Source organism: Colossoma macropomum, unplaced genomic scaffold (genome assembly GCF_904425465.1).
Source record: "Colossoma macropomum unplaced genomic scaffold, Colossoma_macropomum, whole genome shotgun sequence".
Classification (NCBI taxonomy): Eukaryota; Metazoa; Chordata; class Actinopteri; order Characiformes; family Serrasalmidae; genus Colossoma; species Colossoma macropomum.
In genome coordinates this window covers 14,531,031-14,545,813 of record NW_023494805.1, presented here as the reverse complement: position 1 = coordinate 14,545,813, position 14,783 = coordinate 14,531,031, and the positions used below count along the sequence as shown (strand labels likewise).

Genomic DNA, 14,783 nt, shown 5'->3' with positions numbered 1-14,783 from the left:
ACTAGAGAAACATTAATTTAGAGTCTATGGCGTTAGGAATAGCAGGTATAGCACCGTGTTATAATGCTGATACTGCCATCTTGTGGAGAAATAGCAGAGAAACACTTCCTTTACTCGAAGGATTTTAAGTTAGCCCGAGTGTTTCGAGCAGTTTCCGTCACAGTAAAGTCTCTGTGATTATCATTATGGCGCATTTAGGAATCAGAATGTCGTGTGATGAAATAAATAAACACATTCTAAACGAACAGCTAAACGAACAGCTCCCGCTTTCAGAAAGTCTGCAGATGAACACATGTCACACCAGGACACCGTTAAGAGGATTGCACTCGCTTCCTTTTGAACTGCTCCGGGAAGGGATTAGACTTTCACTTGTCGACGAAAAAACGTAGAAAATTAGTGCCTTTCACCGGAGCGGGTCCTGAATACTGGAGACTCATGACAATCCAGCAGTGCATATGCCAGATATGTACCTGTGGGTAAGAACAAAGCTACACGGTGCTCATACACTGAGAACCAGACTGCGCTCAGAGACACAGAGCTTTACTAATCACTGCGCCTTAAGGAGTGAAATAAACACATTACCTTCGCTAGCTTTAGAACCTTAGCATATCAAAATTTCATCTTTACTTTTGAAAACGACTTTAGCACAAGAGAAAAAAATATTTCAAGCTAGTAAATCTGTTCCATCACATTTAATCGCTAGCACCCATGAATTCTTATTAGTGAGAACTGAATTATAAATTATAAATATAATTCCTACTAATAATAGGTTTGTAGAACCCAACATTGTAATCATTTCCCAATAATGTAATAACCCCAACATGTGATAAATATTTGCACTTTATTTGGTCAAAAAAGAAAATAAATAAAACTCAATAACGTAATAACTTGACCAATAAAATAATACAATGTCTTAACTGATAATGTAATAATACTATTTTCAGGTTGACCATATGTAATACCTTCTTACATATTTGGAAATGTATTATATTTGTAAGCTGATCATTTTCCTGAAATATGTTTTCAAAATGGATGCTGTAATACTTTTAGTCTTAAGCAAATCAGATGAAAAGTTATATTTGTGATTGTTATGTCGTCCTCCATTTGGGGAGACTCCATTGGAACATATACTGTCTGGAATGGCTCATTTTAGCTCTTGATCCTTCCTGGCTCCACCCCTCCTCCACTGCACACACCTGCAGCTACTGTATGGACATTTACTCTCCCATATACTCCCTTTTGTGTAGCCCAGTGGTCTCCAAACCTGATCCTGAAGAGCTACCTTCCTGCAGAGCCTGGATCTGACCACAACATGCCACACCTGCTTCAGCTAATCAACCTTTTCCCAAGTGACAAATTAAGTAAGAGGCAGGGCAGCTTACTGGATACAGGCTGGAACTAACTAAAGGTAGCTCTCCAGGACCAGGGTTGGAGACCGCTGGTATAGCCTGTTTGGTTGCAAAGTCTCTGTTCGTTACTAAGCTGTGGTTCTTCAGCTTTCTCTTCCTTGTTTTTAAATATGGATCTGCCTTGGATGTACCTGTGTTTTGACACCTGCATGTTGTGACTGCAATTGTTGGACTGCCTTAAATAAAGTCAGTAAATCAGTTAAGTCTGACCAGAACACAACCAGAGGGCTAACAGTGGTACCTTTTCAACATTATAATAAGGTATTACATATGGTCAAACCAAAAGTGTAATACATTTTCAATAATGTCTTATTACATGATCAATACTAATCTTATTACACTATCAGTTAAGACATTCTATTGCATTACTGGGTTTTACAAGGTTTGTACATGTTATAGTCGCATTTTTCTACATGACAAATTTCATATTCTTACCAGAACTAAAAACATTTTTAATTTGCATTACTGATATTGAAAACAGTGGATTAAAACCTAAAAGCATCCATATCCTTCAGGCTGAGAACATGCAGCCAATCAGTGAGTGCTCGCTGCTCTTTTATGCTCCCTCTCTTTCACAGCTCTAGAGAAGTGAGTGCCACATGGGTTTATTTTTAGCTAACCACCTCCGCTGCCATACTGCTCCAGCTGTACAACCGTACATGCTATCTGTTCAATTATTTAAAGTGTGATGGAAAGGAAGGCTACCATTGAGTGTAGAGCACAGCTGTGAATGCACTTGCAGCTGTACATGTTCTGAAGAGTAGTACATAGTACAAATGGGACAAAGTTGCACTATTGGCACTTTAAACGAGGTAAGGGTGTTTGATTGTGTGGTGTGTGTGTGTGTGTGTGTGTGTGTGTGGAGAAGCACTTACAGCAGGCCATAGACCAGCACACTAAATTCATCCTCTGGTAACTGTCCGGTTTTCCGTCAGCTATTTTATACAAAGAGTGATTTGAAAAATGTAAAGTTTCTCTGTGTACTATGTAAACTTGTTCTTTGCTACCATTTTCTGGACTGTCCTGCTCTTCACAAGGAAACATCACTGCCCACAGCAGCCAAATGTAGAGGAGAATTTAGTCCCCACTGGCTGCCTACTCACTGAGTACCAGGAGAATTTCCTCGCTCACTGTACCACAGCCACCTGTGCTGCTACAAAACCACAGAATGAGTGGAAGCCACTGGAGGGAAAGATGGAAAACACAACCACATTCAGGTAAGTGGGATCACACGCTGTTGGGCAGTGTGGAACTGAGGGCCAGAGTTCTGCATAGTTTGCTGATTTAACTGCTCAAACACACCAACTAAACCTGGGAATTAACCAATGAGTTGAGTTAGGTGGCTTCGAGCAGGAAAATCACCAAACTGTGCAGTTCTCCACCCTGATGAAAGAAATGGTAAATCTGCAAAACTGAATTTTCTTTTTTTTTTATATAAACTTGTTTGATGTAGAAACACTGTTAAGGTTTCGAAATGTACTGTTCACTCCCCAGTCCATATCTGGAAACTAAGATGCAAACAGCATGTTTTAAATTCATTGTTATCATGAAACAATGAAACAGCTTACTAAAGTTTAGCTCCACCCATTCACACTGAAGTTGTAAGGAGTGTTTCAGATTGGACTGCTTTTTGAACGAGGCACAACACAAGGCAACCAATCAAATCAGTACTCGTTTATATATCAATCTTAAAAACACAGTAATAAAACTAGCCGTTTAATTCCAAGATATTAAGAGAAGTTTGAAAATAGTCAAGTTTTGTAAGAATTCTGACTGTTTTGGTACATAAGCCTACACAAACATTATAAATGGAGCTCACGAAAATTAAGACACAAAAGTAGGATACGGATCCTTTAACGTATTTTCAGTTTGTATATGTGATATGTGATGTAGATGTGATACACCCAAGCTTGTGCCTGAACAACCTCTATGAACAGCCAAATTGTTGCACATTGAGCAGAAATGGATTGTGTCTTTCAGACGGGACTATATGCCTCATAAAGTGACCAGAAGGTCTACCAGAGCAGCAAAGCTTTATGTTCCTCCTGATGGTACCATGATGTTGACCAGCACATATTCAGAGGACTACAAAAAACATCCTGTACAGCAGCACATGGTGAACAAGCAAACTAGGGAATACTCCCCTCCAACTACCAAGATGGTGGCTACGTCCCTATACAAAGGTCGGTACTCTCATGATTAGATCCATATGAGATTTCTTGTTTCCATTTAAATGTCATTATTCATTTTAGTTCACTTTCAAGATCAGATTTTACTATTTTAAAATGTATTATGTCCTTTTCAATTACAGAGGAATTTAAGCCATGGTCTTTAGAGAGATGCCAGCCCTTCAGAACCAATGATAACCTGACAGTGAATCAAGACAAGTTTGTGACCACCACCAAGGGCCTTCCCACAGAGGTACCTAAACCCATAAAGGCAAAAGAGGCTTGGGGGGGTAACTGTGCCCCGTTTCAGGCTACCACAGAGTTCCGTGACCAGTACAAACCCTGGTCCCTGCAACTAAAACAGGCACACAAAGTAGAGAATTACAGACCTCCAGTAGGTAGTATGGACTTCCTTTCAACTACACATGCAGACTATGTGCTGCATGAGTACCAACAAGTTCAACATGTTCGGCCACCTATCAGTGCCTGGGAAAAGGACAAGGAACCATTCCAGGGAAAGTCGGTCATGAAAGAAGACTACAGGGCATGGGACATGGTATGTCAACCACACATGAAAGAGACGGTCAAGTCATTAGGAGCCTCTGAAAATACCTCCTTCAGATCCCAGCATAGACGCAAGTCTAATACCTTCATGCATGTGCCTATTCAGAATGCACCAAGTCATAGACCAATGTCAAAGGACTCGTACATAGGGAAGCCACTAGGACTCTGCCCTGCCAGTTTTGCAGAGCCACCAGGTTTTGAGTACACCTGCAGCAAAGCAGGACATAGGCTATATCGCACCATCTCAGTGGGAGATGTTTCATTGGCTCAAGAGATAACAGGCAAAAGCTTGCCGCCTTCCCAGCGGCGAAAGGTCTGTCCAGGTAGGGCCAAAGACAGGAGAGCTCATTAGACTTCCAAGTTCTCATTAACTCACCTTATTTTTCTAAGCACCAAGATTGGAATAAAAGCATTTGATCACATTCTGTTGCAAGATGGAATTATATCTATAGGTTGAGAGCTCTGTCTTTGTATTTAAAGACCTCCAAATCCTCAGCACAAAAAAAAAAGGGCACAAACCGCTTAAACTCCCATGTGACATCTTAAAACACCAGAAAGAAGTATTTAAACATGATGCAGCCCACATGAGAAACCGCACTCTTTTATTGTATGTGCAAATGCCATCCTCACCTCGTGACCACACCAGACAAAACATGCCAGAGCAACAGCAGCAACCAGTTCTCTTTTTGGACTTGATCGAATACATTTGTCAGTTAAAATCACTAAATTTCAAAAGCATGAATGCCTCCAAGAACCCCTTGGTTCTATAATTATAGAATCATTTGAAAATGACTCATTTTGAAGTGTTCAGGTGAGACCCATGGCCACCCATGATGATGAGTTTCTGAAAATCCTAGTTCTACTAAAAACAATTAAAAATACAAATATACAATTTTCCCCATTGCAAAAATTGCACAAAAGTGAAAATTTAAATGGTCTTACTGTCAAAGTCAAAATATAACTAATGTTAACTTTCGTGTCACACCAATCATGACTAACCTAAAAGCCAGACATGTAGTAGATGTAGTGGATATCTCCCATAGTATTAATAATTAGCATGCCATCAGGAATAAAAGTATCAAAAAGGCATGTTATCAATTCTGATTTCATAGTGCTAATACTGAAAAATGATCATTATAATGTACTGTAATGATGTGCTGTACTACAGCGTGTGTGCGCATGTAAAATTACATATTCATGGTAAATTACTTCATTACAAATGCCAGTATTATAAAAAAAAATAATTTATTTTAGAAAAAGGTTGCACCACTACATATTTGCTTTTCATTTGAAAAGCACCTGTGGTAATCTGAACATGTTCAAAGAATTCAATGGAAAACAGAACAAAATTCACCTTAAAATTAATCTATAGCACACTGTCAAATTAGATCTGCAGACAACACAATTAATTTGGGGAAAAAAAGGACTACACAAAATAGTTGTGGGCAGTTTGTTCTGGACATCATCATTTACAATTTTTAACATTAAAACCTAATGTAAATTTAATAACTAAAATAACAATGAAGTACAGTGCTGACAACACATACAAACGGAAAAAAAGGCTTTAAAATCAAGTGGAACCTCATTAAAAAGCCATCAGTCATCAAAGTAGATGTGCTTATTTGCCTCTTTTGCCCGAGCGATGATTATTTTCTCAGCCTTAGAAATAAGCTAGAAAAAGAAGATATGGCATATGTTAATTTCATGAATTCAATACAATTTGGAGAAATGATAAAAACATATAGACCATGTCTCAAAGCCAGGAATGAAGCTTCATTTCTCTGCCATTACATCACTGAAGGCTGTCCTGCTTTTTAGGATCTTTCTAGTGGCTGAGAAATCAAAGGACTCAGCTGTTGAACCCTTCGAGACCTTCAGTCACTACAATTCTCATGCGTAGCTCAAAAACATTCGAAAAATGGTGAAAACAGCCTCGAGTGGCGAGATGCACTACCAGAATGTAGACTGAAGTTATGAAATGTAAATTTTAATTCAGTGTTTTGAAACGTAAGATTTAAACATCACATTACTTACGCCAGTAAGCCGTGACATTTTGACACAGCCTGCTCTGGCCATCTTAAATGTGCACAAGTTTTAGCAAAGTCTCTCCTACCTCTGCTGAAGCTTTCAATTTAAGACACGTCTATAGTCTAAATCATAAGTGTCAAACTGGATTCCATTTCGGTCACAACTCTGCAGAGATCAGCATTTAACCTCTTCTAACACTCCAAGTACAACCCATGAACGCCTTGCTAATTAGCAGGAGTTAAGTCAAGTGTGTTTAATGAGGCAGAACTCTGCAGAGCTGTGGCCTGGAAGGAACCCAGTCAAACACCTCTGGTCTAAAGATTTGCTCACCTTTTCTGTGCCCCGTTTTTTGTCCCTGGAACGATTCAGTTTTGCCTGTCGATCCACCAATATCTTCTGCCAATACCTTTGCTCATGGTCACCTTTACAGCAACAGTAAGGTTATTTTGTTAATATTTCGGAAAGGAAGAACAAAGAATAGTCGCATATTCTATAGCTGCACAGAAGACATGGGTTTGCACTTAGTCTTTTAAATCAAAACAGGATAAAGTCTGAAATGTATTTAAGTAATTGGGATTATCATTACATATGACAAATATGATCATTTCTTTAGCATTCTAACCAGCAAGAATCTCCAGGTTCCAGTTGTGTTTTTTCTGCAGTTCAGAACGAGCTGTAATAACTGCTTTTGCATCCTCAGGTGTATTAAATCGGATGTAACCCTCAGCATCTCCTTCCAGGATATCCACATACTTCACTGCAGACACTTCAGACAGGGTGTCCTACAATTTGAAGAGAACTTGATTTAATTTATCGAGTCGATTCCCTGGAAACTGATGCATCTTTAAACAAAAACATTTTTATAACACCAATCAGTGTCCTAATGCTTTACCTTAACAAGTTTCTTGCTTGGCAAAGGCTGGCTGTGGGTGATTTTGACAATGACTCCACTCTCAAACTGAGGGCCAGAAGTTTTTGGTTTATCCTTTTCCCCTTTAAAAAAAAAAGGAGAGGGGGGAATACAAGTACACAGTTAATATCAAACTTCAGGACCTTCATTAACAGGATAGCTAAAATATGGTACTATTGTTACAATGGAAAAGGAAACATTTCCAATCAAATGATTCGCATTAATCTGTGTGGCACTTACCAGCTTTCTCACTGTTTTCAGTAGTTGGATTGTCACATTCCATACTTTTTTGATTGATGTCATAAATGTTTTTCTTCAGAGTTCCCATGCAGCGCTTCTGAAGTGTTAAATACTCCTCCTTCATGTCCAACCATTCTTTCCTTAGTTAACAAACAAACACAAACCAGGTTGAATAAAGAACTTTAAATTAAATAATAATAATAAGGCAAAGACTTGGGGGTGAGGGCTTTTTAAAATTGACATAAATCAGAAAGAGTATTGAAAAATCTCTGGTCTTTGCATTAGAAGAATTAAAAAAAGAATGCATATACAGTCTTTCTTTGAGCTAGACAAACTTAAAAGCTACAACGCCACAATCACATACTTCCTGCTTTTCACAAATTCTAGTTTTCTGTAATGATCTAACATTCACTCGTAACCACATACAATAGATTTGCATCATCTAATGAATTTGTGGAAAAACGCAGAACGTTTTGGTTTAATCTCTGCAATATACCTTTTTCAACAACTCTGGGCTGTTGGTTAAAATTAAGTGTCAAGGATTCCAGAAAACCTGGATTCGTGCATCACTGAGTAAGACAAATTAAACAAGTTGCGCTCTTGTGTACAATCCAAAACGGTCAAGCTGAATGAAAAACTCACCTATTCAAACATCAATTGTTTATCAGATACTAAATTAACTTTTTAACCAAAAACATTGGTTAAACACTTATTTGTTGGTTTACTGGTTAATCATTAACATCGCTAGTTTAGATGTTAAAGGCATAAAACCAAAAAGCTTAGTGCACAGCCTGACACCCACTATACCTTTCATATACAGCCATTTGCAAAAGTTCAAGCGCTCCCGGTTGTTCACGTTTTTGTTGACTGAAGTGAAAATACATTAACACACCCTCTACAGAGAACACACCTAAATATGGCATTTTTTCACAAATGTTAGGGCACAATTTTTATTTATTTTACTTGTTTTATATTGTTTAAATATAAAATATAATACAACTTTTGCACAGGCCACATTTTATTATTTTCAGTGTGTTCAGTTCAGCAAATAAACAATAATTGTGCCTTAAAATCAACAAAACGTAATTTCACAAGGCGTGTTCTAACTTATGCATAAAGCTTTACTCTGTTGTAAGTTCAGCAATCATGCACTGCAGGAATGTATTTTCAGTGATTCTTACTTTGAGAGCACTCTGAGAGGAATGACCTCTTCCTCAATCTTCAGTCTCTCCTTATGCTTCTTCTTTCTCTTCCTCTTGGCCTTCAGTAAGGAGTCATCCTTCTCATCTTTTTTTCCATCTTCCTCCTGTTTTTCTTTGTTGTTCTCAGATACCTCTGAAACAATTATCAACACTAACAAGTCATGTACAATACTTCAAATCCAGTGCTAATTTTAGTTAAACAAGCACTAAAGAGGTTAAAATAATTAGGGTATGCAATGTCAGTGATAACGCTGATTTTGTACAAGTAAAAGATTTCGTTTTGCCATTTGTTCTGGCTTGTAGTTGGACAACAAAAGTAGTCAATCTGAGGATCAACTTAGGCTTCCTGTCTAAGTTTAAGCTTCACAAAAACTAACAGACAGCTGCTGTTAACTAATTTTATAACAGCAATTAACAATTATAACTGCTAACCAGAATACTCAGGCTGAGATTAATCCTTATTTGCACGCATATGAAAGCACAAAACTTATGACAAACAGCCAATCTCGTGAAACATGAGGAGAAAACATACTACCTAAATGTGTAGAAAGTAAAGCTTTCATAACATTAAAAATAGCAAATCTGCCACCATTGACACCGGGGTTGGATCAAACTCAGTTTAAAGTTAGTTTTGTGAGCAAGAAATACTGAGACAGACCGCTGGATCGAGAATGCTGAGAAGGTTATCTGTAATTTAAACTGTAACCCCAAACGAACATTTAAATCATCAGCAATATACAAATTAAACCATTATAAATGTATGTAATTTAGACTGCTTGTGCTAGTCATTGTATTTAGTTAGCCTCTTATCTTTTCGGCTAGGAGGATGGGGGAGAAGAATTCCTACCCTCTGCACCACCAGCCTCCTCCTCCATTTTCCTCATTTTGGCTGGTTTCTCCTCTTGGCCCTCTACCCCAGACACCTCTGAGCTGTGTGACCGTCGTCTTTTCTTCTCTGCCTTCTTCGCTGAATTAGTGTCAGTGGCACTCTCTGTCTCAGTGCCCTCTGAAGACTGTTTCCTTTTCTTACGGGACACTTCAGCTTCACCAGGATGCTCTTTGTCGGCCACGTTCTCAGTTGCCATTTCTTCAACGGAATCATCTTTCAGTTCGCTCCGGGCTTTCTTTTTTTTCTTCTTCTTTTTCTTTCCATCCTCATCTTCATCTAAGGGAGGAGAAAATAACAGACACTGGATTTAAGTGTTCTGAAAATTCTGATCTAAAAACTGGTGAAGTACAAAAAGTACAGTGTGCCTCAAACCCATGCCTAAACTATATGCACAACAGATTTCATGCAAGGCAGTGTGTTAAAGAAATAATCTTCAGATTTTGCACACATCTCAGTAACAATTAAACCATTTATACACAATATAAGCAACACAGGAAAGAAGAACAATGACAATTCATAACATAAAAGGCAAATATCAGAATTGTGACCAAGGAATTTGCACTGACAGTTTCAGTTTTCATCAATTTCATCTTTCATCTCCTCAAGAACAAATTTCAGAAAAAACTTAGGACAATATTAGTGAAAGAGGCCTAATAATATTAATAATTTGTGAACATGGCTATCCAGTACAAACGTCCAAATGTACTTGTTTTACATGCACACTGGTATAAACAAATGCTGCAACTATTCCAAAGCCCACTTAAGGCATATTACGCAGTGCTTTTTATACTAATGTCCCCAGCCCAAAAATAAAAATACAAAGTTTGGTCATTAGTGCGAGCAGTGCACTCACTGCTTGACCTCAAAACTCCACCTACAAGCACAGCCATTGGCTCATGAGCCACTGAATGCTGTGGTATTTACTGGCTCCCTACAAAACATCTGCATTAATTAGGATGTGCCACATGTAAATAATGTGTAAATGTAGTCCACATATGTACTTTTTACAACTTTGATGAATAAGAGCCTAAGAGAGCATCTAGGCACAGCGCCAATACTGTATATCCAATTTGTACAGCCAACTCTTCATAAATATATAATGAACAGCTGACTAATAAACATGCTGTAGAAAAACAAATGAACTAATGGAACTAAATCGCTGTTTTTTTAACAATCACAATACATTCAGTCACTTCAATGGGTAGTTTTTAGTACTTTAACTATTCTTTAGGCTGTAAAGCCTTAATGATTCTGGCCATTAAAGTTTCTCCGTGTGCACTGTACACCATATGTTTATAGCCAACTTGTTAGCTTTAGAACTTTCTAAGGTATTAGGCAAATCATAACACTAGTCAGGGGGGAAAAAAAAAACAAAAAAACAGCGATGCACCTTTCAAAACGTCAAGGTTCATGGTGTGCTTTTTTTTGTGTGATATTGTCAGGCATTGTACAAATCCTACATGCACTTGGGTATATATGAATCATTTGCAAAGTAAAATAATTACATCTGCACTTACAATTTGCACATAGGGTTATAATGTGTTTTATACAGCTAGTTAAACAAGCAGCTTAATAAGAGAAACAAAAACATGCTGATGAAGGCAAAAAGAAATGTGTTCTGTATGGTAAAGTACCTTGTGTGGCATCCTGGACTATATGAAAAGGGATAAGTTTTCCCTTATGAGTCTTGGGGAAAATGCCTGCTTTCCTTGGCACATCCTCTGGAGGGTTATTCAACATCTATGACATACATGGTAGACATCCAGTGTGTTAATGACAGCAAAAAAGAAAACCCTCTAGGCATGTATGGGTTAAAGGAATAGCTGAATGAAGAGAAAAGGGTAAAAAGGCAAGACTCATATTTTGCTTGTTTAGTATAGCAAAGGAGCAACAAAGGACAGCAGTGCTACTGATGAATTAAATCAAAATCCTAAATGTAATAGAAAAATCAATCCTTTTGTATAGTATCAGATACCTCAATGGCTTTATGTGCTTGCTCTTCCGTCTCAAACTCCACAAAGGCAAAGCCCTTCGGTTGCCCTGAGACCCTGTACCTTGGCAGACTAACGTACACTACATTTCCACACTTGCTAAACACTCTTTCTATCCAAACATGGGTCACATTGTATGGTAGGAGCTCCTGAAAGAAAATAACACCAATTTGAAGCCTTTACAACAAAACATTTAAAAAAAAAAAAATCAACAAATAAAAAAAATCACAAGCACGGGAATATTTACCACATATACTGTGCGGCTGTCCACGTCTTTTGGACTATCCCCAATTGGGTTTTTTCGCCTTACTTGAGTTCCTTCGAGATTAACCTTACAGAAAAACAAAATATTAAACATCAATACAGCCAGAACAGGTATGACCTGCTCTTAAACATAATGACTTTTATAGTGCACAAGTAAATCTTACCTCTACCAATTCAGAATTTTTGAGGGCTCTTGCTATCAATTTGATATCTGTGGTCAACTTTTTCATTCGATTGAATGTTGTTAGGAGAGATATATCAACATCTACAAAGCAAGAGCAAAACATCCAATTAGTCACTTGTGTTCACATTTCTAATTCATCTATAAAAGCTGGGACTGTCTGATTTTGTTACTGCCCCAAGTAACAGATAAAGGCATTATACAGAGTTTGAATGTGATATATTGTAATCAACTTGAAAGAGCATTAGGATCAAATAAAGAAAAAAAAAAAAGAAAAGCTAATGGTTCAGGGTAATCTTTTCATACATCCATCTCTTGACTGTGTAATGACAGTCTTCAGATATTTGTCCTTGTGGAGGTTCACATCATCAAACCAGAATTCCACTTGTTTCTTCACATCTGCCAGCAACTGCTTCACCCGAGACCTCTTCTTTTTCTCATTCTCTTGCTTCTTCTCACTCAGCTCCTTGGTGGACAAGTCGCCGCCAATCGACATATTCTCGGTGTCCGTCATACCTGTAATTTGAAAGGTAACACAAGGTAAAGCCTGTGTAAGTTATGAGTTACACTGCATGCCCATAAGTTTGCAGAAACCTGCTCATCCAATGTTTCTTTTGAATTTAAGAGTAGTAATATAGAGAGTTTGCCCACCCACCCCATGCTGCAGTAACAAACTCTACTCTTCTGAAAAGGCTTTCCACTAGATGTTGGGGCATTACTGTTGGAGCATTCAGCTACAAGAGCATTAGTGATGTCAGATACTGATATTGAATAATTAGTTCTGGATCATTCCAGCTCAGCCCAAAGGTACCGGATAGAGCTCCAACACTCTGGATAACTCAGTTCCACTGATCCACACCTCTAGCTGACACTTTCCATTGGACACGGTGACCTTGTAGTGTATGGCTGCTTTAGACCTGTGCTTTTCAACTCCAGCCCTGGGGACTCACTATCCTGCACGGTTTGATGTACTCTCGGCCTCAACACGCTTGATTCAGTTCGTGAAGAACTTGATAATTACCTGATCAGCTGGATCGGCTGTGCTGAGACAGGGAATTGCTGAAACCTCAACAATGAGTGCATCTTAAAGTAGCTGAATTTGCTAATTAGAAGGGGAGTCTGGATACTTTTGGACATACAGTGGACATTTCTATTCCAACCAAGCGCAAAAGCACACCCCAAATAACAAATAACTAGTCAGCTGTTTGGAAACTGGGACCAAGTGATTAATTAAGTGGAATGAGGGCCGTTTGGAATGAAACCCTACAGCCACACCGATCCTTTGTGAGAATAACACTGGTGAGCCCTGAGTTAAGCTAACGAACAAGCCATTCCTGAGCTGAAGTGGGTTTGTTGGAGCAAAGAACACATTAAGCTGTGTAAGGGAGGGCTTATAGGGCTGAGAAACACTGCTTTAGCTTACCTGCTTGTCGAGGGGAAAGCGCGAAACTCAAACTAGCCTCATATGAGCAGCGAGTGAGAGAGCTGCACACGGTACTTCTGACTGACTGACTGTGGAGAACGTTTCAGCAGCGTCGCAGCTCTTCTAGAATTTCGTACAGCACAAACAGCAGACAACTCCTCTTAAAAACGGCGCTGTCGATACGTGCCTGTTTTGTCGAGTCTTCGGGGCTTAAACCAGAAGCAGCTTTAACTTTTGTTTTAACAAAAACAAAAACAATCTGAAAGTTTTCAGCTGTAAGTTAAGCGTGTAAGACTCTGGGCGCACACCGATGACGTAGCATAGTGTGCGCGCTGGTGTACCCGCTCCTCCTCCACACACACACACACAGTAAACCTACAGCAACATATCACCAATAAAGCTGGTGGGGGTTCATTTAAAATCTTTCACCATATTTTCCTTGTTCATGAAAAGATATTAATGTTTGGGAAGGATATTCTTTTGTCATGAGTTCTCTGCACTGTTGAGACTGAAATCAATTTTCAATGTATTTTTTCATAATTGGAGTAACTTTGAACATCTTCTTAAAGATAACCACAGACAGACAGGCTTACAAAGAAAAAGATACTTTATTGTTTTGTTGTGGAAATATAGATTATTAACTTTGGTACATCGTTAATTAAAAATGTCAATTTTATAAATGCAAATTGGTAAAAACGAAACCTGTGTAAAATATAAATGGATTGTTATATACATACACAGACAAAGCAAAGAAAACTAGAACACTGTAAAATCTCAAATTTTGTAAAAACTCAATCTTTATTTCTTTCTTTCTTTGATTTTAAGTGTACCATAACGTCTTTACACCAGCGTTCTTTATATAGAAGCAGATATATTTTTTGTCTCTCTAGCTGAAGGAGGGATTAAAGATTGTATTGTAAAAGTTATTCATATGTACCAGTGTAAAACAAAGGAAAACACAGGCTATAATCGTTTTAAAATGTATCTTTTATTATTGCACTACATTTTTGCTAATTACTTCAATATGCAATTTAATAACATATAGAATACATTATACATAGTATAAATACACTATATAGTCAAAAGTATGTGGACACCCTCCTCAGTTCAGGTGTTTCAGCCACACCCATTGCTACAGGGGTATAAAATCAAGAACATATCCATGCAATCTCCTTAGACAAATATTGTCAGTAGACTGGTTCATTGTGAAGAGCTCGGTGACTACATGTCAGTTTGTGAAATTTCTGTCCTACTAGATCTGCCCCACTTAACTGTAAGTGCTTTTATTGTGAAATGAAAGTCCACGAGCAACAACAACTTAGCCACAAAACAGTAGATCATGTAAACTCTGCTGAATCACTTACTGCAAAATTCCCAACTGTTTTGGAAAACAACATCAGCAAAAGAACTACAATCTAAATCACTCCATTCAGTTCTGGAGTGAAATTGCTCTAGAACTCAAAATGGCAATAAAAAAACGACAAGATGTTCACTTAACACCACTGGTATGCAAC

At 38.1% G+C, this 14,783-nt stretch overlaps 2 protein-coding genes across 2 annotated transcripts; one reads left to right on the top strand and one right to left on the bottom strand.

The window, feature by feature from the left end:
• The first annotated feature begins 293 nt into the window (after positions 1-293).
• On the top strand, positions 294-4,493 carry LOC118825358 (stabilizer of axonemal microtubules 2-like). Its single transcript, XM_036595949.1, has 4 exons — positions 294-476; positions 2,447-2,626; positions 3,390-3,592; positions 3,721-4,493. The coding sequence occupies exons 1-4, from the start codon at positions 436-438 to the stop codon at positions 4,491-4,493; spliced, it is 1,197 nt and encodes a 398-aa protein (XP_036451842.1). The 5' UTR covers positions 294-435.
• An 874-nt stretch (positions 4,494-5,367) lies between these two features.
• Positions 5,368-13,589, bottom strand: larp7 (La ribonucleoprotein 7, transcriptional regulator). The gene is made up of 13 exons (XM_036597134.1): positions 13,270-13,589; positions 12,153-12,362; positions 11,830-11,930; positions 11,649-11,732; positions 11,386-11,550; positions 11,045-11,150; positions 9,369-9,686; positions 8,501-8,654; positions 7,320-7,459; positions 7,062-7,162; positions 6,792-6,951; positions 6,500-6,591; positions 5,368-5,812 (listed from the first exon to the last, which is right to left on the bottom strand). Exons 2-13 carry the CDS (start codon positions 12,358-12,360, stop codon positions 5,738-5,740), a joined length of 1,704 nt encoding a protein of 567 aa, XP_036453027.1. The 5' UTR covers positions 12,361-12,362; positions 13,270-13,589; the 3' UTR covers positions 5,368-5,737.
• Positions 13,590-14,783: the final 1,194 nt, after the last annotated feature.